This window comes from Octopus bimaculoides, chromosome 10 (assembly GCF_046866305.1).
Source record: "Octopus bimaculoides isolate indiv1 chromosome 10, ASM4686630v1, whole genome shotgun sequence".
NCBI lineage: Eukaryota > Metazoa > Mollusca > Cephalopoda > Octopoda > Octopodidae > Octopus > Octopus bimaculoides.
Window position 1 is genome coordinate 89,283,887 of NC_142937.1, and position 27,954 is coordinate 89,311,840.

General features: G+C 35.0%; 1 protein-coding gene across 1 annotated transcript; it reads right to left on the minus strand.

Moving 5' to 3' along the window:
* Positions 1–27,868, minus strand: LOC106884433 (large ribosomal subunit protein uL30). Its single transcript, XM_089358986.1, has 29 exons — positions 27,816–27,868; positions 27,489–27,505; positions 24,765–24,782; positions 24,412–24,432; positions 23,979–23,996; positions 22,900–22,923; positions 22,095–22,115; positions 21,077–21,097; positions 20,556–20,576; positions 19,548–19,568; positions 18,518–18,538; positions 17,484–17,504; positions 16,430–16,450; positions 15,376–15,396; positions 12,860–12,880; positions 11,806–11,826; positions 10,752–10,772; positions 9,698–9,718; positions 8,863–8,883; positions 7,656–7,676; positions 6,595–6,615; positions 5,822–5,842; positions 4,996–5,016; positions 3,635–3,655; positions 3,391–3,493; positions 2,835–3,001; positions 1,529–1,666; positions 773–882; positions 1–248 (listed from the first exon to the last, which is right to left on the minus strand). Exons 2-29 carry the CDS (start codon positions 27,497–27,499, stop codon positions 40–42), a joined length of 1,197 nt encoding a protein of 398 aa, XP_089215112.1. The 5' UTR covers positions 27,500–27,505; positions 27,816–27,868; the 3' UTR covers positions 1–39.
* Between the last annotated feature and the right edge of the window lie 86 nt (positions 27,869–27,954).

Sequence of the window (27,954 nt, forward strand, 5' to 3'; positions counted from 1 at the left end):
TTTTAGTTAACCTGGTGAAATTTATTACAAGTTTCTCTTTTATGTCATTTTTCTGAGAAGGGGATTAATTTGGTTCTCTCTGTTGCCAAAATCACCTCCATCATTATAGTGGTTGTATTTGCGCACCCAGCCACCTCGTGGATTGTTTAACTTGAATGGCCATAGGAAGTTGGAAGCGTATTTGAAGTGTTTGCCAACAGTGTGGATTTCATGGATTAAATCTTCCATACAAATGATACCAAAGCGACCTAAAAGAAGGAAAAAAACCATAATATATCATAAATAATCAAGTGGATCAAAGAGATTATCAAACAAATTTAAAACAAAATACATCAATATTTGTACAATCAAAATATTTATCACTAAAATACTATCCTTTTAACTCAACACATTCAAAGCACAACAAGCCAAAGTAACCACAAAGCAATTCTATTTAATGCTTTATACAGTCAATTGGATGCTTTATGTGCATGTATATATAATTCACAATATGGATGTCTGTTCAGATTGTCTTTTAAATTCACTAACAAGGATTCGGTCAGACCAGCATTATAAAAGACGTTTGCCCAAAGTGCAACGCAGCATAAATGAACTTAAAACCATGACTTCAGAAACAGTAAGTGGAAATGACCAAACAAAAAGTACTAACAGGAACTGGTGACAATATGCTACTACACATGTTTACTGTAACTAAAATTTAATAACAAAATGTTTTTATGTTAGAGGGAATTTGCTGCCTTTGTAGAAAGAGAGAGTGCTAAAATTTACTTACCAAGCTTCCTTTCAATGAGAGCATTATCAGTCAATGGAATACGTCGTCCTTCTATTTTACCATATCCTCTTTTATAGACCAATTCACGAACACTCTTCAGGTTAGGGTACCTAACAATAACAAAAAAAAAATCCATGTCAAAATCAAGATAAAACAAGCTTATTCAAAGCGACAAGATAAATGTATTTTAATATGATCAAACGATCCCACATCAGGCAAAATATATTTGTAATTTATTTGCCTCTCCGTATATCCATAAAAAGATATTCTCACTTAGTCAACTGATAACCTTCAAAGGATATTTTGTCAGCTCATGTTATTCAACACCTCTTCTGTGTAACTTTAGCCTCATTCGAGAAAAAACTGTCAAAAGTGTTCCTATTTACACCATCTATGTGTGTTTTCTTTGCAGTTTATTAAGCAAACTTACGACATAAAAAAGTGGATTCCTTTCCTCCATGATTGAAATACTGAGTCGGCATGAAAGTAATTTCCTTTTCGGAAATAGAGTTACAATTTTTTTTTAATGACTTTTTTCTATGTTATCTTTTTCCTTCTGACATTTGATAGCTGTTACTTTTTGCTTACTTTAGAAGCAAACTACACATAATTCTGTTCACAGTTGTCAATTATAAAATGCTGTGCAAAATCGAACACTCACATTTTACTGACACAAGCAACATTAGTAGTGCTCATGCTGAAGTTAAAATGAAAATCACACCACACGAATGATAACATGCCTGGATGGCTGCTTACCCCCAAGTGATATAAGGTTCGCAAATCTTGATCATCTGTAAAGTTGCTTTGTTGACTTTGACAAAGACACCATTGTTAATCTGTCTCAGCCTAAACAACTGCATTACCTTTCTGGGTCGTGGATGGACTCCATTGATACTGGAAAATAGAAATATGAGATAACATACATGAAATATAGGAAACTGAAATAGGAACATTACATTTCATCAAAAGTTGGAGTTATTAATAGTGTTGTAAGGTAGCATTAACCCTTTCTAACACACCTTATGTGTTTCACTTAAATTCTAAAATAATCATCAACATTTAACAACCATATTCCATGCAGATATCAACAGTAGATTAAAAAAAATTAGGTCCACAGGAATTGAAATTTGTGGACTAAAAGGTGGTTGAAAGTGGTGGAGATACAGGAAGATAAGCAAATATACTGACTAGTTCAGATTTTGCAGCCTTCACATACATGTTATTTACAGTTTAGACTGAAAATTAATTGCTTCTGCTAGATACATAGAACTTAAGATTACAAATGTTGAGCTAGTTCTGCACCAAGTCTATTGCTTTATTCTTTAATACAGGAAGTCACTTTTCCTTACATCATCATCATTTAACGTCTGTTGTCCATGCTGGCAAGCAGGGAAGTTGCATCAGACTCTAGTCTGACTCGGCATAATTTTTATAGTTGGATGCCCTTCCAAACACCAACCACTTGACAAGATTGTGCTGGGTGCCTTTAAGTGGCACCAGCCTTGCAGGTCAATCTTCACCACCATGGAGACCAGTCCTAACAGTTCTGCTGTGGAATACCGGTTTACTTGAGCACAGGAAGGTGTCAGGCATCTTGGTCTTCTTTCATCTCACCTGACAAGTCCAGAGTCCTGAGATCATTCTTCAGTACTTCGTCCCATGTCTTCCTGGGTCTCCCACTTCCACACTTTACATTTACTTTGAGAGATCGGCACTTCTTTATGGAGCTGTCAGCAACCCTCGTCACATGATCAAACCAGCAGTCTTCTCTTACACGCAGCCATTAATTCCCATGCCTAACTTCTCTCTCAAAACATTAGCACCATCAGACATGTATACTTATGTATACAAATCCAGCAGGGTATACTAGCCTCATTCCTTTCTAACCTTCACATGTCCTCTGCATTCAGGGCTCACGTCTCACTATCATGTAGAATGTAAAACACTCATATACACCATATAGTTCTCCAAAACCCCAATCTTCACCCAAAATCAAGAGAAAAAAATAAGCTGTTACAATGAGGAGTTAAGAATTTGAAGTAATCTTTTTGTAGTAACATACCCTCTAATTCTTATGACAAAAGCCAATTTTGCACCACTGGGAACATAATAGTTTCCAGCTCGGCGAGCTTCACGACGCAGCCTGATCTCCTCACGTGCCTGCATGCGATACTCTTTTACATATTTCTCAGCTCGATGAAAGATTGTTATCTTCTTCTTCTTGAGTTTCTGAAGTGAAAGATTAATTATTGGATCACTCTACTGTCTTAAAACTAGAATTGGGAAGAGAAAACTCTTTTGCCATTCATCTGTGAAAAAATATTCAGATGGCATATATAAGCTAACAACTATTTAACATTCATTCACCTGTTTCAGTTTATAAATCAATAATTCCTTACAGTTGAGTTACATAACCACTAAAGAGAGATTAAAATATTTTTATAAATATCTAGACTACATTTTAACAGATTTTAATAAAAAAAAAAAAATTAAAAAAATTACTGTTCAATTTTTAATCAAAAACAATTTTCCCTTTTCAACATCAATATCTAGTTCTAATAAAACCATCTCCACTAAAAAGAATGCAAAATGATAAAGGAATAGTAAGAGATACCTACAGCTTTTTTCTGGAGAATATTAGCCTTTCGTTTAATAGCTTGAGCTTTCCTGGTTTTCCTTCTCTTCAATACACTTTCAGGTACTTTGGGGATTTTTTTTTCACTGGAAAGAAAAATAATTTTCAGATAGAGAAAATACAGAAAAAACACTATATTCATGGAATTTAGAAATAACTTCGTAAGAGCTTAAATTAACAATACCAAAAGATGTAATAAGTAAATGAGAAAACAAAATCACACTTACCCATCAGTTTTTTTCCCAGCACTGAAAAATTAAAAGTACACATTGAAAATTTTTTTTGTTACTCAATATTTCAAATAAACCATTTAGAATTTTAAACTGATGATAATCATCTAAAATATATTTAACTAGAAAACACATATATATTGCATATTATTTGGACTGTTTTTAAAAGCACAATAAAGCACTCAGGATATTGTAAGTTGACCTCATCAGCTGAACAGATAATCATCATCATCATCATCGTTTAACGTCCGCTTTCCATGCTAGCATGGGTTGGACGATTTGACTGAGGACTGGTGGAATAATGTATAGATTAATAAGGTTTTAATGAAAGCTACAGGGTTAACTTTCCAGATGTTTATAAAATTTGTGTGGCATGATCCTTACTCTTATGTGGTATGCATTCATAATGCATGGTGCTCAGTATTATTTAACTAAAAAGTAAATATATCACATTCTTCAATGAATTTACTGTTGAAAACATGTAGAATGTTTGTGAATAAACATGTTTCAATGCTTCGATATTGCCAAAGTGTATGGAGTTAAAAAAGGTTTAACACAGAGTGAGTGATAGTGTGAGGTCTATTGGTTAGGGTACTGCACTCACAAATGCAAGATGGTGATTTCAATTCTTGGACTGGACAGGGCAAGCATTCCACTTTGCTCCTGCCCACGCAACAGTAAATGAGTAACCCTACAACTGACTGGCATGCCATTCAGTGGGAATCTGCTCCTGCCCACGCAACAGTAAATGAGTAACCCTACAACTGACTGGCATGCCATTCAGTGGGAATCTTATAATCTCTCATATGCTACAAAAACTTAACTAACCCAATGAGCCCTAGAACTTGAAACAGTAAAGGTTGCACACAATAGTGTGGACAAGATATTCTAGTATCACCTTAACCATTTTAGCATTTAGATTACTCTCCCAAATTTATTGCTTACTTATTAAAACTGTTTTGTATAAATCATACATTATCTTGTAGCTATGAAATCTCACTGATGTGACTGTGTATTTTTAGAATGATATAGTAGGGTAGGTGTGAGAGGCAGGATCTAGCTGGTTTGAATACAAAGCAGGTAGAATATTTCGCCAGGTTAAATGCTAAATGGTTAAGCTCTAGAGCTTTAACAATTAAAAAATGGTTATCTACACAAACAAGACAACACCTGAGTCAATCAGAGGCCTCTACTAACAGTCCCAAATCCCTCAAACTCTAACCTACAGTTTTAAACAAGGACACATTGGATTCTATAGTTCTAAAACGTTCTGAAAGGACAAGTTAGTCACTGTTGGAATGCTTTTGATGAATATGAATGGTGAGCCGGAATTAAAAATCTGATAAAATAATACTCACTCTCCAGTTTTCTTTGCAGCCCTGAAAAATTAAAATGACATCACAGTCATATATTGACAAACACAACAAAGTAATTTTCAATATTACATAGCTAATGTTTATATTAAAATTAAGACGTATCTTCATAATCCTCATTAACATTTGTGTCTTTTTGCTTGCATGGATTAGACAAAATTCATTAAGACAGATTTTCTATGATTGGATGCCACTTCCGAGCACCAACCCTCACCCGTTTTCAAGTATGGTAATATTTCTCTATGGCCAGATAACATCTTCACAGATTAGGACGACAGATTAGTAAAGCACGTTTACAACTAGGTTGATGTCAAGATAGAGACACAAGCACACACAACTACCTAATTTCCACAAAGCTGTGATTGAACTGGGCTTACAAGACATTTGTCCAAGTGTCATTGCATGAGGCTGAACTGAAAATCATGTGGTTGGGAAGAACTTAACCACATAGTATTGCTTTAAATATTCAATAATTCTGAAATTTTTTATATGTATAACTTGTCAACAAAATTATTTAATTCCATAAAAGTACAGCCAGCCATCACTTACCAACAAGTATGGCATAATTATTTTAGGTACCTAGTCATGAGTAAACAGATCCCCCCACAGCCCCTTTAGAGGCAATATCCAGGATATCAGCAGGAGGGAGAGAGGGCTGTTTCAGTAGCCTGTTAGTACCTTTAGAGCTGAGTAGATTAGAGCAATCCACTGTCCAGTTCAAGAATTGAACCCATGACTTTACCCAGAGTCAAACATCCATAGACAATGACCTTTCACATACTCAACTACACATGAACAAGATAATACTCACACTCGAGTTTTCTTGGCAACACTGAAAAATTAAAATAACAGCATATTTAAGATCTATATTGATCAACATTTCAATTAAGTGATTTACAATATTATATAAATATGAAAAACATCTAAAGAATTTACTGTCTTAAATTACTAAAATATACTGCTTTCATAATCATTTAATGTCTGTTTTCAATGCCGACATGGTTTAGACGGTTTGACTGAAAAGTAGTAAGCCAGGGAGCGGCACCAGGTTCCAATCTGATTTAGCATGGCTTCTACAGCTGTAGGCTCTTCTTTATACCATTGTGGAAAGTTCCAAGGGACTGTTGAAGAAAAGTGGGGCAATAATGGGGTGGCTATTCATGTAAAAACAACAAAATAATGGGTTCAATAGGTCAAGTTTTATTTGTGAAATACAGTTGCTTTGAATTTGTTTCAAAAAGAGTCCTATGTTTGTGACGTTTAGTTGGGGTGGGGGTGCCAGGAATGTTGCCCAGGTGTCAAGGGGGCAACAGCCCAAAAATTCCTGGGAACCAATGATGTAGAACATATGTAAGGATTTACACCACTTCATTCTTCTATGAGACCACCTATCCTTATAGATGGTTGGTTATCACTTATCCTATTAAGTTTATTTGTAATTTCTTACTACCGATTACAGCTGAATAGATTTAAGCAATGCACTGCCCTGTTCAAGAATTGAACCCATGACTTTACTCAGAGTCAAACATCCATAGACAACGAGCGTTCACATATTCAACTACATATCAACAAGGTAATACTCACGTTCTAGTTTTCTTCAAAGGACTGCAAAATAAAAATAACAGTATATTACACATCTATATTGATCAACATTTCAAATTAAGTGATTTACAATATATTGGCACTGGTGCATAATTATTGCAGCGTTTTTTGGGCGAAATTTTATCAACAAAAACATCTTTAAATGATTATTCTGGAGCATATTTACCATCTACTTCAATTAATGCTCACAATTTGCTTGGCAGACAGTCAGGCCGTCATTTAAAGATGTTTTTGTGGCATTAAATTTCTTCAAACTAAGCCGCAATAATTATGCACCAACCCAATATGAATATGAAAACCATCTAAAGAATTTACGGTCTCAAATTACTAAAATACACTGCTTTCATAATCCTTTAACGTCTGTTTTCATCGCTGGCATGGGTTAGACAGTTTGACTGAAAAGCAGTAAGCCACACCAGGTTCCAATCAGATCGAGAATGGTTTCTAAAGCTGGATGCCCTTCCGTACACCGTTGTTAAAACGATGATAATCATTATTCACCTTTATACATGTAGAGCTGTGGTTCCCAAAGTGGACTATTGCCCATTCCACTCCACCCCCCTGGGAGCAGTGGAAGGTTCAAAGTGGACATTGAAGAAAAGCGGGGCAATAATTGGTAGTGATTCATATAAAAACAAAATAAAGGGTTAGCTTAAGTTCTATTTGTGAAATATAGTAACTTTGAATTTGCTTCAGAAAGCAGTCTATATTTGTGATGGTTAGTTAGGGTGAGGGTGCTAAGAATGTCACCTGGGCGTCAAGGGGGCAACAGCACAAAAATGCCTGGGAACCACTGATGTAGAGCATGTGTGAGGATTTACACCACTTCATTCCTCTAAGAGACCACCTATCTTTATAAGTGGTTGGTTATCACTTATCTTATTAAGTTTATTTGTAATTTCTTACTACCCATTACAGTTGAATAGATTTGAGCAATGCACTGCCCAGTTCAAGAATCAAACCCATGACTTTACCCAGAGTCAAACATCCATAGACAATGACCTTTCACATACTCAACTACATATCAACAAGGTAATACTCACGTTCTAGTTTTCTTCACAGGACTGAAAAATTAAAATAATAGCATATTAAACATTTATATTGATCAACATTTCAATTAAGTGATATACAATATATTTGCGCTGGTGCATAATTATTGCAGCATTTTTTTGGCAAAATTTATTCAACAAAAACATCTTTAAATGATTATTCTGGAGCATATTTACACTCTCTGAGTAGTTGGCGTTAGGAAGGGCATCCAGCTGTAGAAACTCTGCCAGATCAGATTGGAGCCTGGTGTAGCCATCTGGTTTCACCAGTCCTCAGTCAAATCGTCCAACCCATGCTAGCATGGAGAGCAGATGTTAAACGGTGATGATGATGATGATGATTTACCATCTACTTCAATTAATGCTCACCATTTGCTTGGCAGACAGTCAGGCCATCATTTAAAGATGTATTTGTGGCATTAAATTTCTTCAAACTAAGCTGCAATAATTATGCACCAACCCAATATAAATATGAAAACCATCTAAAGAATTTACGGTCTCAAATTACTAAAATACACTGCTTTCATAATCCTTTAACGTCTGTTATCATCGCTGGCATGGGTTAGACAGTAAGCCAAAGAGCCACACCAGGTTCCAACCAGATTGAGAATGGTTTCTAAAGCTGGATGCCGATCCTTACACCGTTGCTAAAACAATGATAATCATTATTCACCTTTATACATGTAGAGCTGTGGTTCCCAAAGTGGACAGTATTGCACATTCCACCCCACCCCCCTGGCAGCAGTGGAAGTTTCAAAGTGGACATTGAAGAAAAGCGGGGCAATAATTGGTAGTGATTCATATAAAAACAAAATAATGGGTTAGGTTAAGTTTGTGAAATACAGTTACTTTGAATTTGCTCCAGAAAGCAGTCTGATTGTTAGGGTGGGGGTGCAAGGAATGTCGTCTGGGCGTCAAGGGGGCAACAGCCCAAAGATGCCTGGGAACCAATAATGTAGAGCATATGTAAGGATTTACACGACTTTATTACTCTTAAGAGACTACCTATCTTTATAGGTGGTTAGTTATCACTTATCTTATTAAATTTATTTGTAATTTCTTATTACCCATTACAGCTGAATAGATTTAAGCAATGCACTGCCCAGTTCAAGAATCGAACCCATGATTTTACCCAGAGTCAAACATCCATACACAATGACCTTTCACATACTCAACTACATATCAACAAGGTAATACTCACGCTACAGGTTTCTTCGCATCACTGAAAAATTAAAATAACAGCATATTAAACACTTATATTGATCAACATTTCAATTAAGTGATTTCCAATATAAATATGAAATATAAATATGAAAACCATCTGAAGAATTTACTGTCTCAAATTACTAATATACACAGCTTTCATAATCCTTTAACGCCTGTTTTCATCGCTGGCATGGGTTAGACAGTAAGCCAAAGAGCCACACCAGGTTCCAATCAGATTGAGAATGGATTCTACAGCTGGATGCCCTTCCTTACACCGTTGTTAAAACAATGATAATCATTATTCACCTTTATACATGTAGAGCTGTGGTTCCCAAAGTGGACAGTATTGTCCACCCCTGTGGCTGGTGGGAGGTTCAAAGTGGGCATTGAAGAAAAGTGGGGCAATGAGTAGTAATTCATAACAAAATAAAGGGTTAGCTTAAGTTTTACTTGTGAAATACAGTTGCTTTGAATTTGCTTCAGAAAGCAGTCTATGTTTGTAATGGTTAGTTAGGGTGAGGGTGCTAGGAATGTCACCTGGACGTCAAGGGGGCAACAGCCCAAAAATACCTGGGAACCACTCATGTAGAGCATGTGTAAGGATTTACACCATTTCATTCGTCTAATAGACCACCTATCTTTATAGGTGGTTGGTTATCACTTATCTTATTAAGTTTATTTGTAATTTCTTACTACCCATTACAGTTGAATAGATTTGAGCAATGCACTACCCAGTTCAAGAATCGAACCCATGACTTTACCCAGAGTCAAACATCCATAGACAATGACCTTTCACATACTCAACTACATATCAACAGGGTAATACTCACGCTACAGGTTTCTTCGCAGCACTGAAAAATTAAAATAACAGCATATTAAACACTTATATTGATCAACATTTCAATTAAGTGATATACAATATATTTGCGCTGGTACATAATTATTGCAGCGTTTTTTTGGCAAATTTTTTTAAACAAAAACATCTTTAAATGATTATTCTGGAGCATATTTACCATCTACTTCAATTAATGCTCACAATTCGCTTAGCAGACAGACAGGCCATCATTTAAAGATGTTTTTATGGCATTAAATTTCTTGAAACTAAGCCGCAATAATTATGCACCAACCCAATATAAATATGAAAACCATCTAAAGAATTTACGGTCTCAAATTACTAAAATACACTGCTTTCATAATCCTTTAACGTCTGTTTTCATCGCTGGCATGGGTTAGACAGTAAGCCAAAGAGCCACACCAGGTTCCAATCAGATTGAGAATGGATTCTACAGCTGGATGCCCTTCCTTACACCGTTGTTAAAACAATGATAATCATTATTCACCTTTATACATGTAGAGCTGTGGTTCCCAAAGTGGACAGTATTGCACATTCCACCCCACCCCCCTGGGAGCAGTGGAAGGTTCAAAGTGGACATTGAAGAAAAGCGGGGCAATAATTGGTAGTGATTCATATAAAAACAAAATAAAGGGTTAGCTTAAGTTCTATTTGTGAAATACAGTTGCTTTGAATTTGCTTCAGAAAGCAGTCTATATTTGTGATGGTTAGTTAGGGTGAGGGTGCTAGGAATATCACCTGGACGTTAAGGGGGCAACAGCCCAAAAATACCTGGGAACCACTCATGTAGAGCATGTGTAAGGATTTACACCATTTCATTCCTCTAAGAGACCACCTATCTTTATAGGTGGTTGGTTATCACTTATCTTATTAAGTTTATTTGTAATTTCTTACTACCCATTACAGTTGAATAGATTTGAGCAATGCACTACCCAGTTCAAGAATCGAACCCATGACTTTACCCAGAGTCAAACATCCATAGACAATGACCTTTCACATACTCAACTACATATCAACAGGGTAATACTCACGCTACAGGTTTCTTCGCAGCACTGAAAAATTAAAATAACAGCATATTAAACACTTATATTGATCAACATTTCAATTAAGTGATATACAATATATTTGCGCTGGTACATAATTATTGCAGCGTTTTTTTGGCAAATTTTTTTAAACAAAAACATCTTTAAATGATTATTCTGGAGCATATTTACCATCTACTTCAATTAATGCTCACAATTCGCTTAGCAGACAGACAGGCCATCATTTAAAGATGTTTTTATGGCATTAAATTTCTTGAAACTAAGCCGCAATAATTATGCACCAACCCAATATAAATATGAAAACCATCTAAAGAATTTACGGTCTCAAATTACTAAAATACACTGCTTTCATAATCCTTTAACGTCTGTTTTCATCGCTGGCATGGGTTAGACAGTAAGCCAAAGAGCCACACCAGGTTCCAATCAGATCGAGAATGGATTCTACAGCTGGATGCCCTTCCTTACACCGTTGTTAAAACAATGATAATCATTATTCACCTTTATACATGTAGAGCTGTGGTTCCCAAAGTGGACAGTATTGCACATTCCACCCCACCCCCCTGGGAGCAGTGGCAGGTTCAAAGTGGACATTGAAGAAAAGCGGGGCAATAATTGGTAGTGATTCATATAAAAACAAAATAAAGGGTTAGCTTAAGTTCTATTTGTGAAATACAGTTGCTTTGAATTTGCTTCAGAAAGCAGTCTATATTTGTGATGGTTAGTTAGGGTGAGGGTGCTAGGAATGTCACCTGGACGTCAAGGGGGCAACAGCCCAAAAATACCTGGGAACCACTCATGTAGAGCATGTGTAAGGATTTACACCATTTCATTCCTCTAAGAGACCACCTATCTTCATAGGTGGTTGGTTATCACTTATCTTATTAAATTTATTTGTAATTTCTTACTACCCATTACAGTTGAATAGATTTGAGCAATGCACTACCCAGTTCAAGAATCGAACCCATGACTTTACCCAGAGTCAAATATCCATAGACAATGACCTTTCACATACTCAACTACATATCAACAAGGTAATACTCACGCTACGCTTTTCTTCGCAGCACTGAAAAATTAAAATAACAGCATATTAAACACTTATATTGATCAACATTTCAATTAAGTGATATACAATATATTTGCGCTGGTACATAATTATTGCAGCGTTTTTTTGGCAAAATTTTTTCAACAAAGACATCTTTAAATGATTATTCTGGAGCATATTTACCATCTACTTCAATTAATGCTCACAATTTGCTTGGCAGACAGTCAGGCCGTCATTTAAAGATGTTTTTGTGGCATTAAATTTCCTCAAACTAAGCCGCAATAATTATGCACCAACCCAATATAAATATGAAAACCATCTAAAGAATTTACGGTCTCAAATTACTAAAATACACTGCTTTCATAATCCTTTAACGTCTGTTTTCATCGCTGGCATGGGTTAGACAGTAAGCCAAAGAGCCACACCAGGTTCCAATCAGATTGAGAATGGATTCTACAGCTGGATGCCCTTCCTTACACCGTTGTTAAAACAATGATAATCATTATTCACCTTTATACATGTAGAGCTGTGGTTCCCAAAGTGGACAGTATTGCACATTCCACCCCACCCCCCTGGGAGCAGTGGCAGGTTCAAAGTGGACATTGAAGAAAAGCGGGGCAATAATTGGTAGTGATTCATATAAAAACAAAATAAAGGGTTAGCTTAAGTTCTATTTGTGAAATACAGTTGCTTTGAATTTGCTTCAGAAAGCAGTCTATATTTGTGATGGTTAGTTAGGGTGAGGGTGCTAGGAATGTCACCTGGACGTCAAGGGGGCAACAGCCCAAAAATACCTGGGAACCACTCATGTAGAGCATGTGTAAGGATTTACACCATTTCATTCCTCTAAGAGACCACCTATCTTCATAGGTGGTTGGTTATCACTTATCTTATTAAATTTATTTGTAATTTCTTACTACCCATTACAGTTGAATAGATTTGAGCAATGCACTACCCAGTTCAAGAATCGAACCCATGACTTTACCCAGAGTCAAATATCCATAGACAATGACCTTTCACATACTCAACTACATATCAACAAGGTAATACTCACGCTACGCTTTTCTTCGCAGCACTGAAAAATTAAAATAACAGCATATTAAACACTTATATTGATCAACATTTCAATTAAGTGATATACAATATATTTGCGCTGGTACATAATTATTGCAGCGTTTTTTTGGCAAAATTTTTTCAACAAAGACATCTTTAAATGATTATTCTGGAGCATATTTACCATCTACTTCAATTAATGCTCACAATTTGCTTGGCAGACAGTCAGGCCGTCATTTAAAGATGTTTTTGTGGCATTAAATTTCCTCAAACTAAGCCGCAATAATTATGCACCAACCCAATATAAATATGAAAACCATCTAAAGAATTTACGATCTCAAATTACTAAAATACACAGCTTTCACAATCCTTTAACCCTTTCGTTACCAAATCGGCCAAAGCCGCCCGAAAAAAATTTTGGTTCATGTGACCAAGCCGCCCAAAACCGCCCGTAATCACCTATTCATATTTAAATGAGAATATCTGAACAAATCTCGTTAGTACATTCGTGAAAACACGTGATTATTTGTGTAAACAGTTCAGCTATAGTTTTGTACGAAGATCAACATGTTTTTTTAATTTTGTGAATTTTGGGAGATTTTTTTCCAAATTTGTTCCTGTTGTGTTTTCAAAATTTGTAATCCTGACAAAAAAATGGATACGAATTTTATTCTGTCAAGCAGCGAGTCAGAATTCGAAGGATTTTCCGTTGAAGACCTTGATAAATCTAACTCTGTAACCGAAAAAAAAAAAGCACGTGGTATTTGATAATGAATGTGAGGTTTCATTTTCCGAAAATGAAAGCAGTGAATCCGAGAGCTCCGATGATAGCGATAAAGAGAATGAATTAGTACCTGAATGGAGTGAAAATTTAAAAACTCCTTTCAGTGATTTTTCTAAAGAAACTGGACCAAGTCACAGTCTTACCCAGGAGAGTAAAGCTTTAGACTATTTCTTTTTGCTTTTTCCAATGTGCCTATTTGAATTGATTACGGCGGAAACAAACCGTTACGCTAAATGTAAACAAAGCGTAAAAAAGGATAGTTTGAGGTTTCCCATAAACTTGAATGAAATTAAAGCATATTTTGCCATAAATATTATTATGGGCATTAGAAAGTTACCTAGAATAACAAATTACTGGAGTAGTGATGAACCCTTTGGCGACGAATACGTCTCAAGTATAATGACGAGGATACGGTTTTTAAAATTGACTCAATATCTACATGTAATAGACACGAGCAGTACACCAGTACGTGGAAAACCAGACTTTGATCCCTTATTTAAAACAAGACCCCTCATTGACTGTGTTCAAAGCACATATAAAACAGTTTATAGATAAGGATATGGTGGGCTATAAAGGTCGAGTGCATTTTCAACAGTATATGCCAGGAAAGCGCACAAAATGGGGGATCAAAGTTTGGAAAAGATTTGTGAATCAAATACTGGGTACTGATCTGGATTTTAATTTTATACTGGCAAAAGAGACAGTAATAAATCCAGTAATGTGCACAACTCTTCTATAATAATATTTTGTTGTATACCCAATTGAATATTAGCTAATAACCCATTTTCTATAGCGATGTTTGAACAAAAATTTAAATAATTTTATATTTTGTTGAATTTACCTGTATTTACCTGTAATTAAAGTCACTTTGTGACAAAAATTTTGGTATAGAATTGGTTGAGAACCTTTCGTTAATTTATCTTCCAAAAATCACAATATGTTGATAAATAAAAAAGTTGTTTAATGAAACCAGCCTAAATTTATGATTATGTTAGAAATTAATTGAAACACATAAGGGGTGTAATTTGGTTAGAAATATGGTAACGAAAGGGTTAACGTCTGTTTTCATCGCTGGCATGAGTTAGACAGTAAGCCAAAGAGCCACACCAGGTTCCAATCAGATTGAGAATGGTTTCTACAGCTGGATGCCCATCCTTACACCGTTGTTAAAACAATGATAATCATTATTCACCTTTATACATGTAGAGCTGTGGTTCCCAAAGTGGACAGTATTGCACATTCCACCCCACCCCCCTGGGAGCAGTGGAAGGTTCATAGAGGACATTGAAGAAAAGCGGGGCAATAATTGGTAGTGATTCATATAAAAACAAAATAAAGGGTTAGCTTAAGTTCTATTTGTGAAATACAGTTGCTTTGAATTTGCTTCAGAAAGCAGTCTATATTTGTGATGGTTAGTTAGGGTGAGGGTGCTAGGAATGTCACCTGGACGTCAAGGGGGCAACAGCCCAAAAATACCTGGGAACCACTCATGTAGAGCATGTGTAAGGATTTACACCATTTCATTCCTCTAAGAGACCACCTATCTTTATAGGTGGTTGGTTATCACTCATCTTAAGTTTATTTGTAATTTCTTATTACCCATTACAGCTGAATAGATTTGAGCAATGCACTGCCCAGTTCAAGAATCGAACCCATGACTTTACCCAGAATCAAACATCCATAGACAATGACCTTTCACATACTCAACTACATATCAACAAGGTAATACTCACGCTACAGGTTTCTTCGCAGCACTGAAAAATTAAAATAACAGCATATTAAACACTTATATTGATCAACTTTTCAATTAAGTGATATACAATATATTTGCACTGGTACATAATTATTGCAGCGTTTTTTTGGCAAAATTTTTTAAACAAAAACATCTTTAAATGATTATTCTGGAGCATATTTACCATCTACTTCAATTAATGCTCACAATTTGCTTGGCAGACAGTCAGGCCATCATTTAAAGATGTTTTTGTGGCATTAAATTTCTTGAAACTAAGCCGCAATAATTATGCACCAACCCAATATAAATATGAAAACCATCTAAAGAATTTACGGTCTCAAATTACTAAAATACACTGCTTTCATAATCCTTTAACGTCTGTTTTCATCGCTGGCATGGGTTAGACAGTAAGCCAAAGAGCCACACCAGGTTCCAATCAGATCGAGAATGGTTTCTACAGCTGCATGCCCTTCCTTACACCGTTGTTAAAACAATGATAATCATTATTCACCTTTATACATGTAGAGCTGTGGTTCCCAAAGTGGACAGTATTGCACATTCCACCCCACCCCCCTGGGAGCAGTGGAAGGTTCAAAGTGGACATTGAAGAAAAGCGGGGCAATAATTGGTAGTGATTCATATAAAAACAAAATAAAGGGCTAGCTTAAGTTCTATTTGTGAAATACAGTTGCTTTGAATTTGCTTCAGAAAGCAGTCTATATTTGTGATGGTTAGTTAGGGTGAGGGTGCTAGGAATGTCACCTGGGCGTCAAGGGGGCAACAGCCCAAAAATACCTGGGAACCACTCATGTAGAGCATGTGTAAGGATTTACACCATTTCATTCCTCTAAGAGACCACCTATCTTTATAGGTGGCTGGTTATCACTTATCTTATTAAGTTTATTTGTAATTTCTTACTACCCATTACAGCTGAATAGATTTAAGCAATGCACTACCCAGTTCAAGAATTGAACCCATGACTTTACCCAGAATCAAACATCCATAGACAATGACCTTTCACATACTCAACTACATATCAACAAGGTAATACTCACGCTGCAGGTTTCTTCGCAGCACTGAAAAATTAAAATAACAGCATATTAAACACTTATATTGATCAACATTTCAATTAAGTGATATACAATATATTTGCGCTGATACATAATTATTGCAGCGTTTTTTTGGCAAAATTTTTTCAACAAAAACATCTTTAAATGATTATTCTGGAGCATATTTACCATCTACTTCAATTAATGCTCACAATTTGCTTGGCAGACAGTCAGGCCGTCATTTAAAGATGTTTTTGTGGCATTAAATTTCTTCAAATTAAGCCGCAATAATTATGCACCAACCCAATATAAATATGAAAACCATCTAAAGAATTTACGGTCTCAAATTACTAAAATACACTGCTTTCATAATCCTTTAACGTCTGTTTTCATCGCTGGCATGGGTTAGACAGTAAGCCAAAGAGCCACACCAGGTTCCAATCAGATTGAGAATGGATTCTACAGCTGGATGCCCTTCCTTACACCGTTGTTAAAACAATGATAATCATTATTCACCTTTATACATGTAGAGCTGTGGTTCCCAAAGTGGACAGTATTGCACATTCCACCCCACCCCCCTGGGAGCAGTGGAAGGTTCAAAGTGGACATTGAAGAAAAGCGGAGCAATAATTGGTAGTGATTCATATAAAAACAAAATAAAGGGCTAGCTTAAGTTCTATTTGTGAAATACAGTTGCTTTGAATTTGCTTCAGAAAGCAGTCTATATTTGTGATGGTTAGTTAGGGTGAGGGTGCTAGGAATGTCACCTGGGCGTCAAGGGGGCAACAGCCCAAAAATACCTGGGAACCACTCATGTAGAGCATGTGTAAGGATTTACACCATTTCATTCCTCTAAGAGACCACCTATCTTTATAAGTGGTTGGTTATCACTTATCTTATTAAGTTTATTTGTAATTTCTTATTACCCATTACAGCTGAATAGAATTAAGCAATGCACAGCCCAGTTCAAGAATCGAACCCATGACTTTACCCAGAGTCAAACATCCATAGACAATGACCTTTCACATACTCAACTACATATCAACAAGTTAATACTCACGCTACAGGTTTCTTCGCAGCACTGAAAAATTAAAATAACAGCATATTAAACTATTATATTGATCAACATTTCAATTATGTGATATACAATATAATTTCGCTGGTGCATAATTATTGCAGCGAGTTTTGGGCCAAATTTTTTCAACAAAAACATCTTTAAATGATTATTCTGGAGCATATTCACCATCTACTTCAATTAATGCTCACAATTTGCTTGGCAGACAGTCAGGTCGTCATTTGAAGATGTTTTTGTTGCATTAAATTTCTTGAAACTAAGCCGCAATAATTATGCACCAACCCAATATAAATATGAAAACCATCTAAAGAATTTACGGTCTCAAATTACTAAAATACACTGCTTTCATAATCCTTTAACGTCTGTTTTCATCGCTGGCATGGGTTAGACAGTAAGCCAAAGAGCCACACCAGGTTCCAATCAGATTGAGAATGGTTTCTAAAGCTGGATGCCCATCCTTACACCGTTGCTAAAACAATGATAATCATTATTCACCTTTATACATGTAGAGCTGTGGTTCCGAAAGTGGACAGTATTGTCCACCCCTGGGGCTGGTGGAAGGTTCGAAGTGGGCATTGAAGAAAAGTGGGGCAATGAGTAGTAATTCATAACAAAATAAAGGGCTAGCTTAAGTTCTATTTGTGAAATACAGTTGCTTTGAACTTGCTTCAGAAAGCAGTCTATGTTTGTAATGGTTAGTCAGGGTGGGGGTGCTAGGAATTTCGACTAGCCATCAAGGGGGCAGCAACCCAAAAATACCTGGGAACCGCTCATGTAGAGCAAGTGTAAGGATTTACACCATTTCATTCCTCTAAGAGACCACCTATCTTTATAGGTCGTTGGTTATCACTTATCTTATTAAGTTTATTTGTAATTTCTTACTACCCATTACAGTTGAATAGATTTGAGCAATGCACTGCCCAGTTCAAGAATTGAACCCATGACTTTACCCAGGGTCAAACATCCATAGACAATGACCTTTCACATACTCAACTACATATTAACAAGGTAATACTCACGCTACAGGTTTCTTCGCATCACTGAAAAATTAAAATAGCATATTAAAATCTATATTGATCAACATTTCAATTAAGTGATATACAATATATTTGCACTAGTGCATAATTATTGCAGCGTTTTTTTGGCAAAATTTATTCAACAAAAACATCTTTAAATGATTATTCTGGAGCATAATTACCATCTACTTCAATCAATGCTCCCAATTTGCTTGGCAGACAGTCAGGCCGTCATTTAAAGATGTTTTTGTGGCATTAAATTTCTTGAAACTAAGCCGCAATAATTATGCACCAACCCAATATAAATATGAAAACCATCTAAAGAATTTACGGTCTCAAATTACTAAAATACACTGCTTTCATAATCCTTTAACGTCTGTTATCATCGCTGGCATGGGTTAGACAGTAAGCCAAAGAGCCACACCAGGTTCCAATCAGATTGAGAATGGTTTCTAAAGCTGGATGCCCATCCTTACACCGTTGCTAAAACAATGATAATCATTATTCACCTTTATACATGTAGAGCTGTGGTTCCGAAAGTGGACAGTATTGTCCACCCCTGGGGCTGGTGGAAGGTTCGAAGTGGGCATTGAAGAAAAGTGGGGCAATGAGTAGTAATTCATAACAAAATAAAGGGCTAGCTTAAGTTCTATTTGTGAAATACAGTTGCTTTGAACTTGCTTCAGAAAGCAGTCTATGTTTGTAATGGTTAGTCAGGGTGGGGGTGCTAGGAATTTCGACTAGCCATCAAGGGGGCAGCAACCCAAAAATACCTGGGAACCGCTCATGTAGAGCAAGTGTAAGGATTTACACCATTTCATTCCTCTAAGAGACCACCTATCTTTATAGGTGGTTGGTTATCACTTATCTTATTAAGTTTATTTGTAATTTCTTACTACCCATTACAGTTGAATAGATTTGAGCAATGCACTGCCCAGTTCAAGAATTGAACCCATGACTTTACCCAGGGTCAAACATCCATAGACAATGACCTTTCACATACTCAACTACATATTAACAAGGTAATACTCACGCTACAGGTTTCTTCGCATCACTGAAAAATTAAAATAGCATATTAAAATCTATATTGATCAACATTTCAAGTGATATACAATATATTTGCACTAGTGCATAATTATTGCAGCGTTTTTTTGGCAAAATTTATTCAACAAAAACATCTTTAAATGATTATTCTGGAGCATAATTACCATCTACTTCAATCAATGCTCCCAATTTGCTTGGCAGACAGTCAGGCCGTCATTTAAAGATGTTTTTGTGGCATTAAATTTCTTCAAACTAAGCCGCAATAATTATGCACCAACCCAATATAAATATGAAAACCATCTAAAGAATTTACGGTCTCAAATTACTAAAATACACAGCTTTCATAATCATTTAGCGTCGGTTTTCATCGCTGGCATGGGTTAGACAGTAAGCCAAAGAGCCACACCAGGTTCCAATCAGATTGAGAATGGATTCTACAGCTGGATGCCCTTCCTTACACCGTTGTTAAAACGATAATCATTATTCACCTTTATACATGTAGAGCTGTGGTTCCCAAAGTGGACAGTATTACCCATTCCACTCCACCTGGTGGAAGGTTCGAAAGGGGAATTGAAGAAAAATGGAGCAATAATTAGTAGTGATTCATATAAAAACAAAATAATGGGTTAGGTTAAGTTTTATTTGTGAAATACAGTTACTTTGAATTTGCTTCAGAAAGCAGTCTATATTTGTGATGGTTAGTCAGCCTGGGCTTCAAGGGGGCAGCAGCCCAAAAATACCTGGGAACCACTCATGTAGAGCATGTGTAAGGATTTACACCACTTCATTCCTCTGATAGACCACCTATCTTTATAGGTGGTTGGTTATCACTTATCTTATTAAGTTCATTTGTAATCTCTTACTACCCATTACAGTTGAAAAGATTTGAGCAATGCACTGCCCAGTTCAAGAATTGAACCCATGACTTTACCCAGAGTCAAACATCCATAGACAATGACCTTTCACATACTCAACTACATAACAAGTTAATACTCACGCTACAGGTTTCTTCGCAGCACTGAAAAATTAAAATAACAGCATATTAAACACTTATATTGATCAACAGTTCAATTAAGTGATTTCCAATATTATATAAATATGAAAACTATCTGAAGAATTTACTGTCTCAAATTACTAAAATATACTGCTTTCATAATTGTCATTAAATGTCTGGTTTCCATGCTGGCATGGGTTAGACTGACTGAAAACTAGTAAGCCTGGTTCCAATCTTATTTAGCATGGTTTCTACGTCTGGATGCCCCTCCTTACACGATTGTTAAAACAATGATATTGCCTTTAAACATGTAGAGCATGTGTAAGGTGTTATACCACTTCATTCTTCTAACTGACCACCTACTCTTATAGGTGGTTCGTTATCACTTATCCAATTAAGTTTATTAATTTCTTACTTTTATATGCTTATCATTAAAACTTGGCATATATATGAATGTTACTGTTTAATTTATGTCAACATAATTTTAATACAAATACTATTTTAATTATAAAAAAAATATTTACCCTTTATCAGCCACCTTCTTCCTAAAAAGAAAAAAACAAAAACAATTAGTTTGAAATTGAAGAGACAAAAATTCTAGTTAGCTTTAAATTCATTGCAATACAACACATTTTTAAACTATCCCTTTTCCACAATAACTAAGAAATTAACCATTACAAAATGAAAAATATTTAATCCTTTAGCAACCAGCCAAAATATTTGACCCATTTTATATTCAAACTGACTAGATCCAACCTTTCCACCATACCCTACAATGCCATTCTAAGAATAAAAAACTGTCACACCATGCATTATCTCAAAGCTATGAGATAATGCATGGTTAATACAAAGCAGTGATTAAAATAAGCATTACATTTTAACAATCTGAATGCTAATGGATTAAATCTGAAATTTTATTAGAATACTGAAAACACTTGTTTACAGTACCATATACTAACCAGATTAACACAGTTGGTATAACAAAATTTCAATGTAAATTTTATTAAATCATTGATCAAACATATTTTCATTAGGTAAACGCTTATATATAATCTGACATTGATGTACCAAATTTTATGTTCTCTTGGAATTAGGCCATTTCTATTACATTCTAGTCTTTTTTTAAAAATTACATGAACTTCAGATTTAGGAAAAGCAACTTAATTAGAAAGATTTCCAAAGGAAGTAGCTACAGTGAGACAAAGAAGAAGTATAATCCATAGCAGAGTTTTAACAAAATGTGAATAGAATTTGAATAGCTGTACTAAAAGCAATAATAAATTGATTCTAATAAGTAAATAGAGTGAAAATATTTTCCCTATTTTATATTTGTCCTGGTTTAATATATATGGTAATATTTAGAGTAGCTTGCAGAACCTGTCAGTTGTACTCCAGATATCACTTGAAAATAATAAACTGTTTTCTATGAAAGTAGCTTAGAAAATTCATTAAAACACATTATAGTTAAAAAGTGTACTAACAAAAAAGTAAAAACTTATATTGAATATTTTAATACATTATATATAACAAAATAATACTCACTCTGCAGGTTTCTTTGCATCTCTGAAAAATTTAAATTATATCATATGAAAAGTGGTTTTCAATATTAATAATATAGGCAAATTGAAATAAAAAGATAAGTGCTTAAATAACTAAATATTAAAGCGTAGTGGTTTGATTACATTCATAGCAAAAGTGTATAAACTGATTTTCTGTTTCAGAATTATAGTTACAAGCTGACTTTCTTCACTCTTGGAAGATGTTTCATACCAAAAAATGTTCATTGCCCATTCAATTCAATCTATTGATACTGTTAATTCTTTTCATATTATGAAACACAATGTCTAATTGTTTGCTGTTAATCAAAATAATCTGCAGTTGTCTACCCAGCTATGTGGCATTATTTCTACAAACTTTATTACTATAACATTGATTTAGCACTTTCGATGATAAACTATAATGAAAAATAGAAAAATACTTAGGAAGATTTTAGTTTGAAACACCAAGACTAACAAAAGCAAGGCAGTTGCTTCTAATCAGCCCTCAATAGATACTGTTGGCAGAAACAGTCAAACAATATTAGATACTTGTTTGAGGTCAAAAGAAGACTACATAATCTTAAATAAGCAATACTCACTTGCAATTTAGAAATTTCATAATTTTTCACAGCAAGAAACCCAATGAAACAGCATAAACAATTAAACCTTACACCTATAAGCTCTCTCTGGTATGCAAATACTAAAATTTGTTTTAATGATTTAAAACAATGTCAACAAAACAATCAGCTGAGAAAGAAAAACATTTCCATCTCCAACAAAATACATAGTTCAATTAACTTTATACTCACGGCTTCTTTGCTACTTCTTTCTTCCTACAAAAATAAGAAAAAAAAATGTTTAATCATCTACATTTTACTATTACGAGTGTAAAACAAGACGGCTATGCTGAAATATTCATCAGAAAGATTAGAAAGACAACAAAAGTCCCACAAGGTACATAGTTCAAAACTTTTGTTGAAAAATTATGGTTAGCATGACAGCAACTCCAAAACACTTAGACAAAAAATAAATTTAAAAATCATATTTCAGTTATCTCTCATCTCTATATGTATTCACCTCTTCAGCAAGACACTTGCCAATTTCATATCCCTCAGTACCATAGCAAACTTAGTTGGCAGATCTTGTCTTAAAGGTATTTGATGACCTCACCAGTGCTGGTGCCACACACACACACACACACAAGCACCCAGCAAACTCTTAAGTGGCTGGCACTAGGAAGGGCATCCAGCTGTAAAAAAAATTAAAAAGCATGCTACAGTAGACACTGGAGCTCAATGCAGCCCTCTGGCCCATCAGTTCATGTTGAACCGTACAACCCAAACCAATATGGATTATACAGTTCAACATGAACCAGACATCTATTACTGAAGAGATGGGACATGTTGAAATCACGTGATCAGGCAGTTACAGCATCCATAGCTGACGATTCTTATCTGCCAGTACTATGCGTGTGCTTATATACACATTGCATCCACAGGAGGTCCTCGAGTTAGATAAAATGCAATATTTGGCACTAACAATATCCACATTAAGTTGGATATAGATTGCTTTTATATATATATATATATAGCAAAAAAGAGACACTGAGAGTGAATTAAGCAGACATGATGTGATAGTGAAATGTCTGACAAAAGCAATTCTGCCATAGACAGCATCTATGTCGGTTTCAATCTACTTATAACACATGACAGCCAAAGCATCACACTTTAAACAGCTTGGTTCAAGAGCCACATATACAACTCATAGTGTCCAGAAATATTTTCTAGTGAATTATGATTGCATGATATTAAGACCATCTTTTTAAAAAATTAAAACAAATTGCTATTACTAAGACCTTGTTACAAACAAAGGTGACAAAACTACTTACTTCTCCACTTTCTTTGGCCTAGAAAAGAAGAAAATATTTTTGTTAGTTACATGATATATTTACAAACATTAGATGGGATTATATTTAATTTACAATAAATTATTTCAATTATTTAAGGCAAACACAAGTAAAACGCTAATTTTTTTCACTTTAATGTTTTTGTCTGTATTTAATTTCAATTTGCATAGGTTCTTCAATTCGCTACAATATCTTTAAAGTAAACAAAATCAAAAATTTTAATTGGTGGCGGGGGAGAAGAGGTGGGGGGATTAAAATTTTTTTTGCATGTTTGTAATCTCCAACATCTAAAATGTAGGAATCTGAAAAATTCTTTTTTTTTTAAATGCATTTTCCAAGGAGAGGTACGAAACTGCATTAGCCCCAAATATAATATTATTTAACAATGTCTTATGAACACAAAATAGATACTTACGCTTCAGCCTTTTTTGGAGTCCTGAAAAATTAAAATACATAAATGATTTATATAAATGAACATGTCAATTTTTTTTACAAAATTACATTTCTTACTGAAAAAGACTAAGCTATGCTGCCATCATATCACAGCAGTATTATAAAAGGTGAACTGTTTTTGCTATTCAAAGCTACATGTCAGCGGCAAAGATATGTGTGTGTGTGTGTGTGTATGTATGTATATATATATATATATATATATATATATATATATATATATATATATACATTTATGAAAGAAACGTTTCTTGTAACAATTTATTTTATGAGGAGAAACAATTCAGTAAGTTGAAGAAAGAAAGCAAAAATACTTACTTATCGACTTTCTTTGTCCTGAAGAAGAAGAAAAAAGATTACTCATCAGTTATATGAAAGTAATACCAAAAATAATGCAAAACTGGGCTCAACTTTTTTATCAATCGTTATAGATCATCAAAGGGCACATACAGGAAGAGTAACTCTTTTTTTTTGCATTGCAGGTAATAATATATTCCAAGCAGAAACATGCCATGATTTAGTTCTTGACAAAAGAGGGGTGTTTGTTGACTGTGACATCTACTGAAGGTTACAGATTATTTACAAAAACACCATTGACAAGAACAATGTGTACAGATGGATGAAAATGTGACATCATCATCATCGTCGTCGTTTAACGTCCGCTTTCCATGCTAGCATGGGTTGGACGATTTGACTGAGGACTGGTGGACCAGGAGGCAACACCATGCTCCAATCTGATTTGGCAGAGTTTCTACAGCTGGATGCCCTTCCTAATGCCAACCACTCCGAGAGTGTAGTAGGTGCTTTTACGTGCCACCGGCACGAGGGCCAGTCAGGCGGTACTGGCGACGGCCACGCTCGAAATGGTGTAACTTTTACACAAATCACTAATAAGTGGGTGGATTGAATTAGACATATGAGTGGCAATCTCTGAGTTTGCTGCACAACTAGATTGTGGTCACAATGCATTATAAAAGATGGGAGTCTGAGGAATCACATTAACTCTTGATTTGAAGGAAAGAAGGGTGGTTTGCTCTGATGCAAGCATTTGAAGATTATGAAAACATTTTTCCTAATTTAGTGACAAGGGATGAAACGTAGCCATATTTCATGATCCAGAACTGAAGGCTTAGTTCATGGTATAGTGACAGTCCTTCTCCAAAACCTGAAACATTCAAGAACCAGCAACCATCACAGAATGGGATGACAAAGGCCTCATTTTCCTTGCACCAGGAATAACAAGTAGTACATTGGGACACTCAAAAAGCTTAAAAGTCATAATAAGGAAGATATCCAGTAAGAATCTGAATTCACCATGACAATGTGCAAGCAGACAAGCAACAAACCAGACAATCAGTGAATTAGGCTGATCAATGGCCCTTCATTAAGATCCGACACCCTCCTCAAACTTCCACCTATTTGATCGATTGATAGGCAGACCCCAGGTTTACAAAATGACCGCAAAAGGTACAACAGTGAGCAGCTCATTTTTTCAAAGATGATTCAAGTGTTAGGTCCAACGATAGTGCAGATGCATTGCCTGTGATAGAGGCTATCAGTAGTATCTTTACATAGAAGAGTTATTCTACTAACATGTGCAATTTGAATGACCAATACCAATAAGTCATCTTCTGCATTATTTTTGTCAGAATCCATGTGAAAACTTAAACAGGATATTAACAATATACGAATTTATTACACATACCGATAAAAAAGAAATAATTTCGTTGAAATCAGACCAAACCAGAGTGAAAAAATGTCCTAATCTATTAAGATCTTGCTTTTAGTGTTATTTTTTTAATTATAAATGGTCGGGTACTGATATTCGCAGAGTTCAATACAATCTATCAACATATATCCACATTGATCACACTATGACAAATTCAAAATATAATGCTTTTAACCAATTTACAAACGATTGATTTTGTTAGGGTAATGGGTACCGATAAATACATCTTAATATTGGTGACTAATTTTCAATATCAGTTATTGATATTATAAAGAACCCCTATACAAAAAAAAATCTCTATATAGTCTAAGGATGTTATAACATAATTTCCATAGAAGTTTCAAACACCAAGCACTCCATAAGAGTACTAAAGTAACATTCGACAGAACTCAACTAAATCAACAGAAGCAGGGCGCCAAGAATTTCAAGACTGATGTGTACAAAGTGATCAATCTTCTTGCATCTAGCTTCTAAAATCTAATTGTTGAATGGAAAATTCTACCCATCTTATAAACCACTGGTGGCAAAGAATACGTACAACACCCGTTTTCGGCCTAACAAAAACCCTAAACACTGGGTGTGCGTATTTTTTACTTTCGCCAGTTTCAACACACAACACCGAAATAAAGCTGAACAGTTGCTCCATCACCAGTAACACTGAGCAGCGATAAATCATAAACATTTGAGGTATTTAATGTTCAGAATATTAAGTCAAGTAGGACATGTAAAACAATAATTCTGTTTGAAAATTAAGGTGTCGCCTTTAACAATCGGGACAGCCTGTGCAGAACAAATATTTCTGATTCAAAGAACGTGTCCAGGACAACCAATATTCCATATGCCCATCCCTTCGAATAATGAAGGTGCCTACTACTTCTAGCAGTTCGAATGATCAGAGAGAGAAGACACGTTAAATGATTGTTCCATCCCTTGAAGAGAAACTTCTCTCGGAGTATAACAGCTACATGTCTATACACAGAACCACTAAAGTCCATGACACTCAAGTACACTGAATATAAGATTTACAAAACTGGTTTATGTTATTGATCAACTTTAAATGTCTTTTTAATAATCCTCAAAAAAATAACGCACTTCTTATTCTGCTCGTGCTTCTGGATGTATTTCAGTGCCACATAAACATTATTCAGTAATTCTGATTCATTTGATTAAAATGTTTTACGTTATAGATTTCGCATGCAAGTATTTTTAAAAGGTTGCCAATATTTAAGTGTGGATGCCACAAAAAGATAAACTGATGCTGGGAAATTATACAAAGTTGATGTATTTAATGTATGAACTTAAAATATACTCACTCTACAACCATGATGTCCTGAAAATAGGGAAACACAAAAAAATAATTAGTATACAAAATACATTAGATTTAGAAATTTAACTACAAAAAGAAGACAAAAAATAGCTGAACAAAATATAATTATTGCTTAAGAACACGTGTTAAATGATCGTATCAAAAAATAAGGAAAATAAATCGGCCATGGAGTACGTTACCACGTTGTTGAGTAGAATGTAGATTTTAAACGGTTAATCTATGATTTACAAAGACATATAAATAATAATTACTATTAAATAATATTAAATGAATATATACGATACATTTGTTAATGTTTACGAAGGAATTTTACCTCTACAAATGCCGATGATAAAAGATTTAAACGCGAGTAACAATATGTACTTACAATTTAGCTGACAAGCAACACTAAAAAGGAAGTCACGCAGAGAATTCTTCCCGAATAGCACATCTGCGAAAAAACCCGGAAGTTG

What these genes read in the sequence shown, in the direction of transcription:
- LOC106884433 (XM_089358986.1), bottom strand. An exon ending in GCTGCGAAGAAACCTGTAGC is followed by an intron (nt 9,719 to 10,751) that starts GTGAGTATTACC and finishes TTAATTTTTCAG; the next exon opens with TGCTGCGAAGAAACCTGTAG. An exon ending in GTTGCCAAGAAAACTCGAGT is followed by an intron (nt 5,017 to 5,821) that starts GTGAGTATTATC and finishes TTAATTTTTCAG; the next exon opens with GGCTGCAAAGAAAACTGGAG.